Below are 14,180 nucleotides of genomic sequence, written 5' to 3'. Positions count from 1 at the left end.
CTCATGACTGGAGTGCTGCAATGTCTGGCTATAGGCTCTTCAGAAGGGACAGGCAGCACAGAAGGGGTGGTGGTGTGGCTCTCTATATTAGAGAGTATTTTGATGTTGTTGAACTTGAGGCTGGGACTGATAAGGTTGAGTCTCTGTGGGTTAGGATCAGCGGGAAGGCCAACAAGGCAAGCATCCTGGTGGGGGTCTGTTATAGACCACTGAACCAGGATGAGGAGACGGATGAGGAGTTCTACAGGCAGCTAGCAGAAGTTGCAAAATCGTCAGCACTTGTTCTCGTGGGGGACTTCAACTTCCCAGACATATCCTGGAAGCACAACACAGCCCAGAAAAAGCAGTCTAGGAGGTTTCTGGAGAGCGTGGGAGATAGCTTCCTGACGCAGCTGGTTAGAGAGCCTACCAGGGGAGGTGCCCCGCTAGACCTTCTGTTCACAAACAGTGACGGACTGGTGGGAGATGTGGTGGTCGGGAGCTGTCTTGGGCAGAGTGACCACGAAATGGTAGAATTCTCTATTCTTGGCGAAGCCAGGAAGGGGACCAGTAAAACTGCTGTCTTGGACTTCCGGAGGGCTGACTTTGAGCTGTTCAGGACACTGGTTGGGAGAGTCCCTTGGGAGGCAGTTCTGAAGGGCAGAGGAGTCCAGGAAGGCTGGGCACTCCTCAAGAAGGAAATCTTAAAGGCTCAGGAGTGGTCTGTCCCCATGTGCCCAAAGACGAGCTGGCGCGGAAGAAGACCGGCCTGGCTGAACAGAGAGTTGTGGTTCGAGCTTAGGAGAAAAAAGAGGGCTTATAATCTTTAGAAAAGAGGGCGGGCCACTCATGAGGACTTATAAGGCTGTTGTGAGGCTGTGCAGGGACAAAATTAGAAGAGTCAAAGCTCAATCTGGCTACTGCTGTTAAAGATAACAAAAAATGTTTTTACAAATACATCAACACCAAAAGAAGGACTAAGGAGAATCTCCATCCTTTACTGGATGCGGGGGGAAACTTAGTTACAAGGGAAGAGGAAAAAGCTGAGGTGCTTAATGCCTTCTTTGCCTCAGTCTTTAGCGGCAAGACCAGTTGTTCTCTGGATACCCAGTACCCTGAGCTGGTGGAAGGGGATGGGGAGCAGGATGTGGCCCTCACTGTCCAAGAGGAAATGGTTGGTGATCTGCTACAGCACTTGGATGTACACAAGTCGATGGGGCCGGATGGGATCCACCCAAGGGTACTGAGAGAACTGGCAGAGGAGCTGGCCAAGCCACTTTCCATCATTTATCAGCAGTCCTGGCTATCAGGGGAGGTCCCAGTCGACTGGTGGCTAGCAAATGTGACACCCATCTACAAGAAGGGTCGGAGGGTAGACCCAGGGAACTATGGGCCTGTTAGTTTGACGTCAGTGCCAGGGAAGCTCATGGAGCAGACTATCTTGAGTGTCATCACGCGGCACGTGCAGGACAACCAGGCGATCAGGCCCAGTCAGCATGGGTTTATGAAGGGCAGGTCCTGCTTGACGAACCTGATCTCCTTCTGTGACAAAGTGACGCGCTTGGTGGATGAGGGGAAGGCTGTGGATGTGGTCTACCTTGATTTCAGTAAGGCTTTTGACACCGTTTCCCACAACATTCTCCTCAAAAAACTGGCTGCTCGTGGCTTGGACTGGCATACATTTCATTGGGTTAAAAACTGGCAGGATAGCCGGGCCCAAAGAATTGTGGTGAATGGAGTCAAATCCAGTTGGAGGCCGGTCACTAGTGGAGTCCCCCAGGACTTAGTACTGGGGCCAGTCCTCTTCAATATCTTTATCGATGATCTGGATGAGGGGATTGAGTGCACCCTCAGTAAGTTTGCAGACAACACCAAGTTAGGTGCGTGTGTCAATCTGCTCAAGGGTAGGAAGGCTCTGCAGGAGGATCTGGATAGGCTGGACCGATGGGCTGAGGCCAACTGTATGAAGTTCAACAAGGCCAAGTGCCGGGTCCTGCACCTGGGGCGTAACAACCCCAAGCAGTGCTACAGGCTGGGAGATGAGTGGTTGGAAAGCTGCCTGGCAGAGAAGAACCTGGAAGTACTGGTTGATAGTCAGCTGAATATGAGCCAGCAGTGTGCTCAGGTGGCCAACAGCATCCTGGCTTGTATAAGAAGCAGTGTGGCCAGCAGGACTAGGGAAGTGATTGTCCCCCTGTACTCGGCTCTGGTGAGGCCGCACCTCGAGTACTGTGTTCAGTTTTGGGCTCCTTGCTACAAGAAGGACGTCGAGGTGTTCGAGCGTGTCCAGAGAAGGGTGACGAAGCTGGTGAGGGGTCTGGAGAACAAGTCTTACGAGGAGCAGCTGAGGGAGCTGGGGTTGTTCAGCCTAGAGAAGAGGAGGCTCAGGGGCGACCTTATTGCTCTCTATAGGTACCTTAAAGGAGGCTGTAGCAAGGTAGGGGTTGTCTATTCTCCCACGTGCCTAGTGACAGGACGAGGGGGAATGGGCTAAAGTTGTGCCGGGGGAGGTTTAGGTTGGATGTTAGGAAGAACTTCTTTACTGAAAGGGTTGTTAGGCATTGGAATAGGCTGCCCAGGGAAGTGGCTGAGTCACCATCCCTGGAGGTCTTTAAGAGACGTTTAGATGTTGAGCTTAGTGATATGGTTTAGTGGAGGACTTGTTAGTATTAGGTAAGAGGTTGGACTGGGTGATCTTGGAGGTCTCTTCCAACCTAGACGATTCTGTGATTCTGTGATTCTGTCTTTTCACAATGCTGTACTGAAGGACAATCACTAACATTTTAGAGCATTTTTTCTTTATTATGATGAGTCCTAAAATCCATCCATTTTTTCTGGCACACTTTAGATTTTCAGCCAGCATTTAGTATGTTTATCCCTCTGGATTTCTAGTATTCAAAAATATCCCATTTTTATTGTTCCAAAATACATTCTTGAATTAGATACATAATAAGCTCCCTCCTTTAAAAAAGATTGTTCTTTATTTCCTATCACAGTTGTTGGATGTTTTGCTTTTGAGATTAGGGATAAGAGATTTGAGAATTAATGCTACAGAGTTCATATGGTGCAACTATTTTAATTCTGCCATGCTCGTTTTTTTTTAAATTAAACTTTTATGATAGTATTTTATGTGAACAGCTAGTATTTGCCTAAAAGGTTTGATGGTAATGAAACAATGGTAATGAAACAGGAGAAGCTCCATTTTAGAGTTTGAGGTGTGAGATGAGCTTGTGTGATCTTGCATTGTTCAATGTATCAATTAGCATTTTGCAGTTAGTGTTACTGAAAGGGGGGCTGAAAGCTGAATTTATGTGGCTGGTACTAAAAATAGGAGGCTTTATCTTTAGGAAAAAGTAAGAAATTAAGCAATTCCCTGGGAAAATGCAGATGTTTGCATTGTGATACTGCTTTCCCATTTGTAAAGGGAGCTTCTCTGGAATCTCCTCCTGTGATCTTATGTCAAATTGGGTGTGTCATTATTCAGACAAGTATAAAAGGGTGTTTCTTCTCAGAGTTGTAGGACTGTATAGTCATTCCTTTATTTTATTTTTTAACAAAATGCAAAGTTCATGGACCATGATGGTTCTGCTTTATCTAAGTATTTTAAGGAAATGTGTTTTGCATATCGTAGGCAAGATTTTAACTTTATGCAGGTGTAATGAATTATCAGAATCTACATTTTGAATATGATTCTCTTTACCCAGGAAATCTAATCTGATCTAATCTGGGCAGCCTGTTCTTTCTTGGGGAGCTTGTAACTTCTCAAGAGTAAATCAAAATCAAAATACATCAACCCTTCGGTCAGCTGAAACAGAAAAGAATGCATTGCTTTTGCTGTGAGTCAAGAATAGATTCACATAGGCTAAAGAATGAAAAAACAAATTGGTCACATTTCAAGTTTTAAGCAAAGGGACACCTTTGCTATTAATATTTGGATATTTTTCACTATCCAGATGCTTGACCAAGCAGAAAATTTGCTGATTATTTTTTCTAAAAATCTTCACAGCAATCTAGACTAGGTAGAGCTTTAAAGTTGTACTGAAGCTGTTTATCAACACAAAATAACATCTGGGATAAGCATAATTTTGGGGAACACTGAGGGACTGCTTAGAGCCTAAATTAAAATACGAACAATTTCAGTGGAAAATCTGATTTTCTTGCAGAGCCCATTTGGATACATGACTGCAGACATGTTATAGGAGCTGCCATTCAGTTGGTTCATATGCCAGACTGCTTGGTATTTCTTGTGGTGCACTAGAAGAAGTGCTGAGCTGAAGTGCTACTTTTCTCCTTCAGGACACAAGACTGTTGTAGCTATCCTGGACGAGGTGATGCTGCTCAGGGAGCAAACTGGAATGCCAGGGCAGCAAGACCAGTAAGGCACCATCAGGAAGTACTTAGATCTTCAACTGATACATACCAGTTGCTTTTTTTTTTTTTTTTCCAAACGCAAGCACTTCCTGAGTCTGTATATTGGCTCTGAGTATATTGGCTAAATAGTTCTCATCTAAACTCTCTCTCAGTAGTGCTTCATCCATTTCACCAGGGGTGAGCAGGGGTCTCTGCCCACTGTGGTCTTCTCTATTCATTACCCCAGGCTTCTTTTTAGCTGCACAAGTACCACAATCTCCCAGGGGCTGAATGCTCAAAATCAACAAGGAAGTGGAGAGTAGTCATTACATGGCAACTGAATTGTGTCAAAGACTCCTCATGGTTTTATTGCCTTTATTTCTCAGGAAAAGAAGTTATAAGAAGTATTAGCATGACAGATACCAGGAGACTTGTCACACAGGGAAGAGAGCTTAAAGGAAGAGATAATGTATCCTACAAATTAGCCATCATCTTAATGGACTCTAGTACAGGAATTTTAATGGCGTAAAAGTCTTATATTTTCCTCTTTGGGTAGGGATTTTCTATTTAATATGCTTTCAGTTTATTTACTCATTGATAAAGCTGTATTAATCCCATTTTATAAATCCTGTTAGGAGGAAGATAGTTCTCTGTAGACTCTTAAGTCTGGCCGGCAGTATCTGGGCTGATAATACAGGGAAGGTGAACCACTGAGCTTACAGATATTTTTTGCTCATTGTACAGTGGCATAAGGAAAAGAAGTATTTTTTTCCTGCCCTCTGCTAACAGTTAACAGGCACAAGCAAGTGCAAGCTTTTCTTCTTCATTTTTGTCCTCCATTTTTCTGTACTTGGCATGGGAGTACAAAGAGCCCCTGGTAATCTGTACTTCATCTATATTGCTTTGCTATCAGCATTATTATTAGTAAAGGCAAGCTAAATTAAGCAACAGTAAGACACTTTACTGCCATCAAATTTTCCTCACGTCGAATTATATAACTGATGTAAATCAGTGCATTTCTGCTGGCTTCAGTCGTGCCCATTTATGCCAACTGAAGAGCTGTGTGACAAGTAGTTCTTTGTAGCAGCTGCCTTCTCAAGGGCTCAGCTCTGTTTTGCTCCGCTCTTAGAGCAATTTCTAGGGTGGTATGAACCCAGGTGCACCTGAGTAAAAAGATTTGCATCTAGAGAATTAATTCAAGAGGTGCTCCAGAGGTTATGCCCCACTGTTACTTTGTGTCAGAGTGACTTATGTCATAGAAACAGTCTGTGAGCATGGCTGGGCTCCAAAATATTTTGGTGTTGCCATACTGCTGCATGCCCTGTTGTGACCACCCGTAACCTATTTGCCTATCAGTACTGCTCTTGGGTCACACACGCCAGATGTCACCATTCAAGCGCTGCAGAACTTCTGTGTTCTGCCTCTTGAATCTACAAACTCTCGGAGTTAACAAGCCTGGCAAGTAAACATGGCATCATTTTCCAGCAAGCCCTGTTCTGTTTCCAGTCATTATACCACTATACTTACAGACGACCCCATAATAAGCTCTTAAATGTTCTTGCCCTCTGAGCAGAAGCAAAGAGTAATTCCTGATATCCAGAAACCACCGTCCTGGTGCTGGCTGGCATTAACCATCTCTTTCTCAGAACTCATCCACAACACCACAAGAGACTACAGAGATAAAACCCATGACTCCTAGAAGGGTGACATCCTAGGCAGCCAGGAGCACCTTGCTTCAGATGTGTTACGAGACAAAAGGGCAGGAAGAATCTGACTGTCATCTCCAGGGCTAGTTGGCCAATGTTCTGAGAGCCTTCTGGGTATGACCACACTGCAGAGCAAGCTAAGCATCACTGTGTGGGCTCTTAGTTCAAGTGTTTTCTGTTGCCTGGATAGTTTTACAGCCACTTTTTCCTTTTATTGCACACACTGGATACTGTCACATTGAACAGGAACTTCCCGTTCTGAGTTCTGAGTTTGCTGTGCAGGCTCCAAACAGTAGTATCCATCAGTGAAAATGCTGCTTTTTGTTCCTTTGACTCTCTGAAGTGATTGCATCCCCACCAGCCAATGCTTTAAATCAGTGGCTGTTGACTTTGCATGTGATTGTCCCTCCTGCCCCCAAACTCCTACTCATCCACTATGATGTGCTCAGCCCAGACAAGTTTAAAAAAAAAAAAAAAAGAAGAAAAAAAGAAAAATACCATTCAAAGACCTTAGTAAAAGATGAGTGTTGTATAGTTCTAGCACAAGTAGTGTGGTATGTTTTGATCCTGCAGGGAATTAATTCAGAAAATCAAATTTCTGTCAAGTTTATTTTTATAAATCTGAGCAATCTGTTTTATTTTTCAATGACAATCTCACTCGGATATTATTTTTTCAGTGAAGTCCTAGAAAGGACTTTATATCAGCATAAATCTTAGGAAGGCTTGGGTTTTTTTTGTAGGAAAACCTTTGTCAGTGTATTTACAAAATCACTATTGACAATATTGCAAAAACATGTGAAGTATAAAACAGACAACATTTTGCAAAGCACAAATTACGTGAAGCAGACTTCTCTATTCTCTTGAATACCCGATGCTTATTGCAAAACTACATGCATGGCACAGTTAAGCATGTTCGCATATACTAAAGTGTGTTTACATAGGGTCTTTAAATACAGAAAGAGCTGTTGAAAGGCTGTAGCTCCTAAGATCTGCCTTTTCCTTGGTTATATTCCTAGACTCCTACAGCTCCACGAAACAACCAGAGTTGCTGTTCTGATCAGTAGCAGCACCATGCATCCCACTTGATTCTTACAGTTTTCATAAACGCATCTTTTCTTTGCTGTTGCATCAGGCTCTGCCAACGCATTTTTCCTCACCTCCTTTTTCTCCTGTTTATTCTGATTGTGTTGCTAATTGGACACTTGTTACCTGACCTTTCCCCTCTTGACAGCCTCATGCAACCTTGTGATGTTAAATGAAAGAAGGCACAACAGCAATCCAGCAATCAAACCACTGAAATCAACCTCTGCAAGCTAGGTGGGCTTCATTAATATTTTTATTATAGGCAGCCTAGGAGGGAAGGACAGAGAGTGGAGGTATCACACCTAGTGTTTGCCAAGATCACAACAGTGCACTGGAGATGGTATATTGAAATTTGGTGTGAAAAAAAATGTATCTTTGCAGCCACAGTAACAAAGGAAGAGCTGTTTATATTTCTTGATTTGCAGTTTCAGTACCTAGTTGAAATATTTTCAGAGATGGTAATGTTAACAGCTGCCCAACATCTGGCAAACCCAAAGGTTGAGAGGCAAAAAATAAGAACTAAAAGGAAGCAGTTCTGAGGAGTTAGTGGAGTAGATTGTAAAGCCCAAAGATTTGGGGGTGGAAGTCACTGTGAAAGCAGGAGAAGAAATGAAATGAAAAGAGCAGGAGATGAAGAAAAGAAATAATTGTGAGAGGTTATAAAGGAAGGGCTGGGGAAGGGGTTGGGTTTGCCTGATTTGCTTATCAGGGAGGGACTAAATAAAGGAGCGAGATCAAGCCTAATCAATCCAATAGGAGATGGAAATGGGAATGGAGCGCCAATTCATGGAAATGAAAAGCAGACACTGGTACTGGAGTCCAGGCACCTCCGGAGCTTCTGTTCATTACCTTCTTCACCCTTCAGCTGTGCTTGGTCTGTAAAGACTGGTCATGATTTTGTTAAACTACAGAGTTACCTTATCTCTTCCTACTGCTTAAGTCTTGCTATTAAAAATTCTTGCATATCTAAGAGTCCAGAAATGATCTACAACCCATGAATGTGGATAATTTCAGATATCCAGACTGTATCTACCAAAAATATCATGGCTTTTTCTGCCATGTCATTATATCCCTTGAAGATGATGGTTATCATTTAGGCAGGAGCACACTGCAGCCTGAAAAAAGTGGATCATAAAATAAATCATAAAATAAACTGATTCTCAATGGGAAATACAGGTATTTCTGGTGAGCTTTCATTAGAGGCCCTACTGAGTGTCTTGGGGAAGAACCCCACAGTCCATAGGTCTCTGAGCAGAACAGGAATGGGGAATACATATAATACGGAGAGCATACTTGGAGGAAACCCCTATCCTCATGTGTGGAAGCAATGACACAGTGAAGTAAAAGCTTTGTTTAAATGCTTCTACTTCATAGCAGGTACTGGGAAGTAAATACGTGGAGGACTTACTCTTTTATGTAAATCATTCATGTGGATAGATAAAATCTCTGCCTTTTGTCTGAAATGCTCCAGTGTGAACTATTCTCATCAGAACTGTAAGCTGAGTCTTTTAATCATCGTTTTCTTGGGAAAGGGGAGGACTTTTTTGGAGGCCTTCTTTTCAGGCTGATGTCTCCTTTTGCGTGTTGCATTTTATTTGTTTCTGTAGAAGCACAGCTGCATGCTGGATGTCTGGAGTCTGTCCTTAACATTCCTCTGACACATCCTCTTGAGAAGCGTCACAGTGTGGTAGATTAAAAACTTTACATAATTCAGTTCCTGCAGACATACATAGTAGGGCTAAACTTGGCAACCTACTCACCTTGATTCTCATGTGCTGATAGAAATAAGGTAGCTTTAATTTCTTCTTAGAACTGAGGTGAAGCATCCCATTAGCAACAGCTACTGTATCTTAAGGACAGTAATCGCAAGCACTGAAATAGCCCTTCTGTCTTCAATGTACTTCGCAGGAATTCTTTACTTCTGAATTAAGGCTGAGTTTCTGTCACTATCAGCACTTTTCCAATGAGGTAAATGTTCGATCTGCCATGGCAAAGAAACAGAGCCAGTCACTCCAAATTCTCTGCTGGAATAGAACCATATTCTGCTGTTTTGTCTCAGTGGTGCAAAGTGGCGGCAAAGGCAGTATGGTTAGTATCACCTCTGCTGGTGGAAATCTTCAGGATGTGTAAAATTAGGTGCCCAAACTTCTGCCTTCATGCAGGAGGTAAGGCTACTACACATCTCATGTGCTTCGGCCTTGTGCACCATGCATGGCGTGAGGGTAGTCAGAAGGTTGCTCTGAGCAAAGCAGGGGTACTGAACTGGTGCACACATGAGCTACTGGCTCTGGAGAGGGCTGGGGATGTGCGCACAGCTCTGAGCAGTGACTGAGCTTCTGAGGAGCCTTTGTCAGACACCCCTTGTCCAGCCCAGTGTCAGCGGGCTTCTGGGCCTTGATGGTAGGAAGCACTGGTCAGAGAAGAGGAAGCCATGCAGCCAGTGCTCATATCACAGTTCCTATCAGTACCTGGTACCTCACAGGGCACCTGATGAGCCAACTGGCCGAGCAGTTGGTAAATAGAGAGCAAGACCCCAGACTGGGAACTTCTCTGAACAGCCGTGTCTGAATGAAGAGAAGGCTCTGTCCCATCACTGGCACCATTGACAAAACTCCTATTGACTCGGAGCAGAGTAGGAGCGGACCCAACAGTGTTGACTTCTGATGTCATCACAGTGGTTTTCTTTGTTTTCCTAATGCCCCTTTGTGCTTCTCTCCCTTGTTTTGTATTCTGAATATTCATTGTTTCTGCGCTCAGGTCCTCCATCTGTAATTAGACTGTGTTTGTGGTGACTCTGTTGTACAGGTTGACTCGCAAGTCACACTGATCCTTCATTTTAAACTTTAATACAAGTCATGAAAGGAGGAGGGAAGTGAGGGTGTGGAGGAGGAGGGCTGCTATTGTTCGGCCCTCAGTGCTGCCAAACTGTCCCTTGTTTTTTCTGTGGACTGCCTGCATATTCAAACGCTGTTTGAACAAGCTGGGCACATTCAGGAGGCTTGTGAGAGGGCAGACAGAGGGTTAGCTGGGTCTTAGCTGTAAATACTCATGCGAGTCAGGAAGCAGGCATGGGAGGAAGGAAATTAATTGAAGACATCTGTGTAGCTTAGCTCCCAGCAGCTCTGCCTGGGATAGGGGTGGGAGTGCCGTGCCTAAGATGACATAATGTAGCTTGTCTTTCATGGGTTGAAAACAGAGTAAACTGTAAGAGCGAAACATGGTCTGTGTCACACATGGTCCAAACCTATTGAGTACATAATGGAGCAGTGTCAGTGCTTTCTGCTCTGCCTTTCACACCCCAAAATAACTCTTAAAGACAGTGAGCTGAGGAGGATGTGATATGGTCCAAAAACTGATCTTGGGCTTTTTTCGCAGACGACTGAGCCAAAGGCCGACTGCTGAAGAATTGGAGCAGAGGAACATTCTGAAACGTAAGTCCTGATACTACTGACATTTAATCTGAATACAGCTAGATTGTATTAGTTTAGATATATATTGTGTGTGCGTTTTATAAAACATCAGCTATTCTGTATGTGCATCATGAATAACAATAAAGTGCATCATAAATGCAAGAAGTGTGCAAGTCTATAGCAACATTTATACCTGTAGAAACAATTCATTAAAATCATAGTCAGTAAATTCATATGAACGAACAGCCCATGGGAATGAAAACAAACACTGGATCTTTTTTGCAAGTCCTGTTCCAAGCAGAGGGTCATTCTGAAAAAACTTTTTATGCTGCTGTCACACAAATATGAACATCGTGTTATAAGTTAGTAAAGCCATTAGAGCATGGCTTGATTAATTTTCCTAAAAACATTCACAGCTATCTAGACTTAGGCAGAATTTTTACTGAATTCAAAAAAGAAACTGATGTTACTTGGAATAATGCCCCTGAAATGTTCCCCTGAAACTCTTCCTTTAAATCAGCCAAAAACTTACTGGTAGACCTTCAAAATATTAAATGATGTTTTAAAGAGATAGACTAACATTCAGAGAGCTTGAGCTGAGTTAAGTTACTAGATACATTGCCACCAGGTTCAAGAGAAGCAGGACTGACTCTTGCACAGATCTTGTAATCTCATGAAAGAATAGGAAAAAAATGGCAATTTCTTATTCTCATTGAAGTGTTTGAATGTAAAAAAAAAAAAAAAGCTACAAACTGTCTATCAAGGTGTTGTTTCTTTGGAAATAGAGAACAGAAGAAACAAGTTCTTTTAAAGTTAGTATATCCATCATTCCAGGGAAATTTAAAAAAAAAAAATGAATACAGAAAAAAGTATTCCTAACTGGTACCTTAAAATACCATAGTGTCTCCTTAAGTAGGTCCATAATGTGCCTTCTGTTGTTGCTCAAACAACTGCTACCTGGAGAAATCGGTCTTCAAGAGGGCAGAAAAGGGGGAGTTGGTAGCATATCCAGTTGTGATTGCTTTAAGGTGGGTTGCAGAACAGCTGGAAGAGGGGGGAACGTGCAACGTGACTCGACACCAAGTTCAGGCAAGGGGGGACAGAGGTCAGTTCTCTGGGCAGCTCGTGTTGTCATCCTGGCTCTGGCCACCAGCATGAACCAACATATGTCATGCAGCACCTGGCACTGGTACGTGACCAGTAATCACCGCCCTGGCGCTGGTGAGAGTGGCTGCCAGGAGCCTGGGGGAAGTGTGGAGTGGGTCTCAGGCAGCTGCTCTGTCTGCAGTGTTTGAACCAGCATCAGCAGAGAAGTAGCATCACCAAAGCTGGGTGCATTACAGAGATTCACAAAGGTCACACTGCAAAGTGTTGCAGTCACATAGGTGATCCAAGTTGTCTTGTAGTTCAGGGGAATTATCCTCTGAGTCACATCGGTTTCCTTCTGAATTGAATAAGGGCTCCTAAATGACATGGATGTGTTTGAAAACATTACCCTGAATCCAGAACTATATTTTATTTCCTAAATGGAATTTTTGTAACATGGTTCCTACCTAAGCACGGATTTGCCCCAAAACTTCTGTCTTGGTAGACAAACAACTTCATAATTACAGCAAAAAGTAATGTGGTATTTCCAAGACATCCCAACTTTTGGTGAAGCACAGCAGGACAAGGAACAAACAATTAAAATAGTTACATGATCTTAAAAATACACAAAAATGCTCCACTTCTAAACAAGCAAATATAAATAGTGTCTGTTCTATACAGAATTGTTTCATGTCTTTCACGTAGATTTCTAAGAAAGAAAATTAGGATAAATATCAAGGAGCTTAGGGAAAAAGAGACATGGAATGCAATAATGAAGAGTATAAATTATCTGCATAATCAGGTCAAGCTGTTTGCAAAAGCCCAGTTCACAACACACACCAAAAAAAAAAAAAAACGGCATGCTTCCAAGTAGGATTTCCTCTGCAGTTAAAGCTGAAATTTCCTTGATGTAGTTGTCTTGTTTAGTACCATGATGTTCCTGTGGCATGTGTACCCACATTATTGCCAGTTCTGATGGGAAGAAACAAGGCAAAATGCAGTTATGCATCGAGTCTTTATATGTGAAGTGATCACTTCCTAGCTCCATGCTGCTGCAATACTCATGAGATGGTTGTCTTTATTGCATTACAAGGGCAAAGAGTCCACTGTACAAGTACCACTACTCACTGGTAGAAGCAATGAGATTGCAGCAGCCACAGCAAAGAAACCAAAAGCAGGGGAAATGGTACCTGAAGGGTCCTTCACTGAAATGTACCCAGTGCACTGTCTCTTATTTACATCAAAAGCACACAGTGCAGAGAGGTCTAGACCTGCAGGGTTAGCATGAAGACTGAACAACTCTTTTTGCAGTTAACACCTACAGGCCATATTACTGTACGAAGGAGAATATCTGGATTCTCCAGTACCACTTCTGTGATGGATACAAGTACTTCACTTGTCAACGTGGTACATTCAGGCTTGCATAAATTCCTTACAAAAATGATGGTTAGATGGTCTCTGATGGTCTCGGGCTGTACTGGGGAACATTTCACACTGGCACAGAAATTAGGCCTGAAAATTCTGCCCCCACACACCCCTAGAGGAACAAAGCATCTCCTGAACACAAAATAAAGCAACGGTTTTGTAGTTTCACAAGATCAGCACAACTTAATTAATATTAAACAAATAGGACTTTCTGTTTACAGAGAATGTATTTCTAATTCCCAGCTTTTACCTGACTGAGATATTCAGCCTGCCTAGCTGTCTCTGAAGGTGGGTGGCTGGGCTGAGAAGTGAGGAGAAAAGAAAGGCATTGTATGCCGAGTACAAAAATGAACTGCCTTGACTAAATTTTATACATAACTCCTCAGATGCTTTCAGTTCTGCCCAGATGCCATGTGGACTCCATTTAGCATGCTCTCTGCCTAATCTTACAAGGATTTATTAATGGCCCTGTTCCTGCACGTGGGTATTTGTAATATGAGCTCCTCCAATTTTGAAACACGAATGGAAGAACAAAATTGCTGGAAGAGAAATTGCTAGAAGATAGTCCAGCCCACTAGGGACAGGAACCATTGAAAGAGCAAACATATTTAACAGTGTAGGTATTCTAGTTAAAATTTAAAAACCCATTTGTAAGTCCCTGCTGTCTTTGATCTTTTTACTCCAGTATCAGTTTCCTTCCTTCAGAAAATGCTAGCAGTATGTTTGAAAAAATGACATTTAAAGATAACAGCCATATTGTAAGCCATCATACCATTGACAAGCTCTTTGTCCACTTCAGAGAAGAATTCCCAGTCCTGCTGAAGTCAGTGGGCAGTCATGATGGACCTTGTAAGGAATGTCAACTCTCTTGTCCTGAGCAGCAAGAAACCTGGCTGCTAGCTCTCCTTCTCGCCTGCTCTGTGACTTTGCCTACATAGTCTCTGAACCTGGATTTAATTTAGTCCAAAGTTGAGCTGTTTAGCTCAAGCCCTGTACCCCAAAGTGGCCTTGGTGGTCTGTATCTTCCCTGCAGAGAATTAGTCCTGCCTGAGTGAAAACCAAATCACATGGGGCACAGGCTACCTGTAGATGAGTTGTCTTTTTTCTTCTCTGCTATGCATGGGTTTGATTTGAGTAACGA

At 43.0% G+C, this 14,180-nt stretch overlaps 1 protein-coding gene across 13 annotated transcripts in view; it reads left to right on the top strand.

The window, feature by feature from the left end:
• The window catches only part of PHACTR1 (phosphatase and actin regulator 1), a 409,041-nt gene that overhangs the window by 374,216 nt on the left and 20,645 nt on the right, over positions 1-14,180 (top strand). For all 13 annotated transcript variants that reach the window (XM_066992303.1, XM_066992302.1, XM_048075528.2 and 10 more), the window contains one exon: positions 10,494-10,549. In XM_066992303.1, the coding sequence (XP_066848404.1) occupies positions 10,494-10,549 (56 nt within the window). The remainder of the gene's footprint in view (positions 1-10,493; positions 10,550-14,180) is intronic.

The sequence above is a fragment of the Anser cygnoides genome, chromosome 2, assembly GCF_040182565.1.
Source record: "Anser cygnoides isolate HZ-2024a breed goose chromosome 2, Taihu_goose_T2T_genome, whole genome shotgun sequence".
Classification (NCBI taxonomy): Eukaryota; Metazoa; Chordata; class Aves; order Anseriformes; family Anatidae; genus Anser; species Anser cygnoides.
The sequence above is the reverse complement of the archived record's forward strand: the minus strand, read 5'-3'. Positions and strand labels throughout refer to the sequence as shown.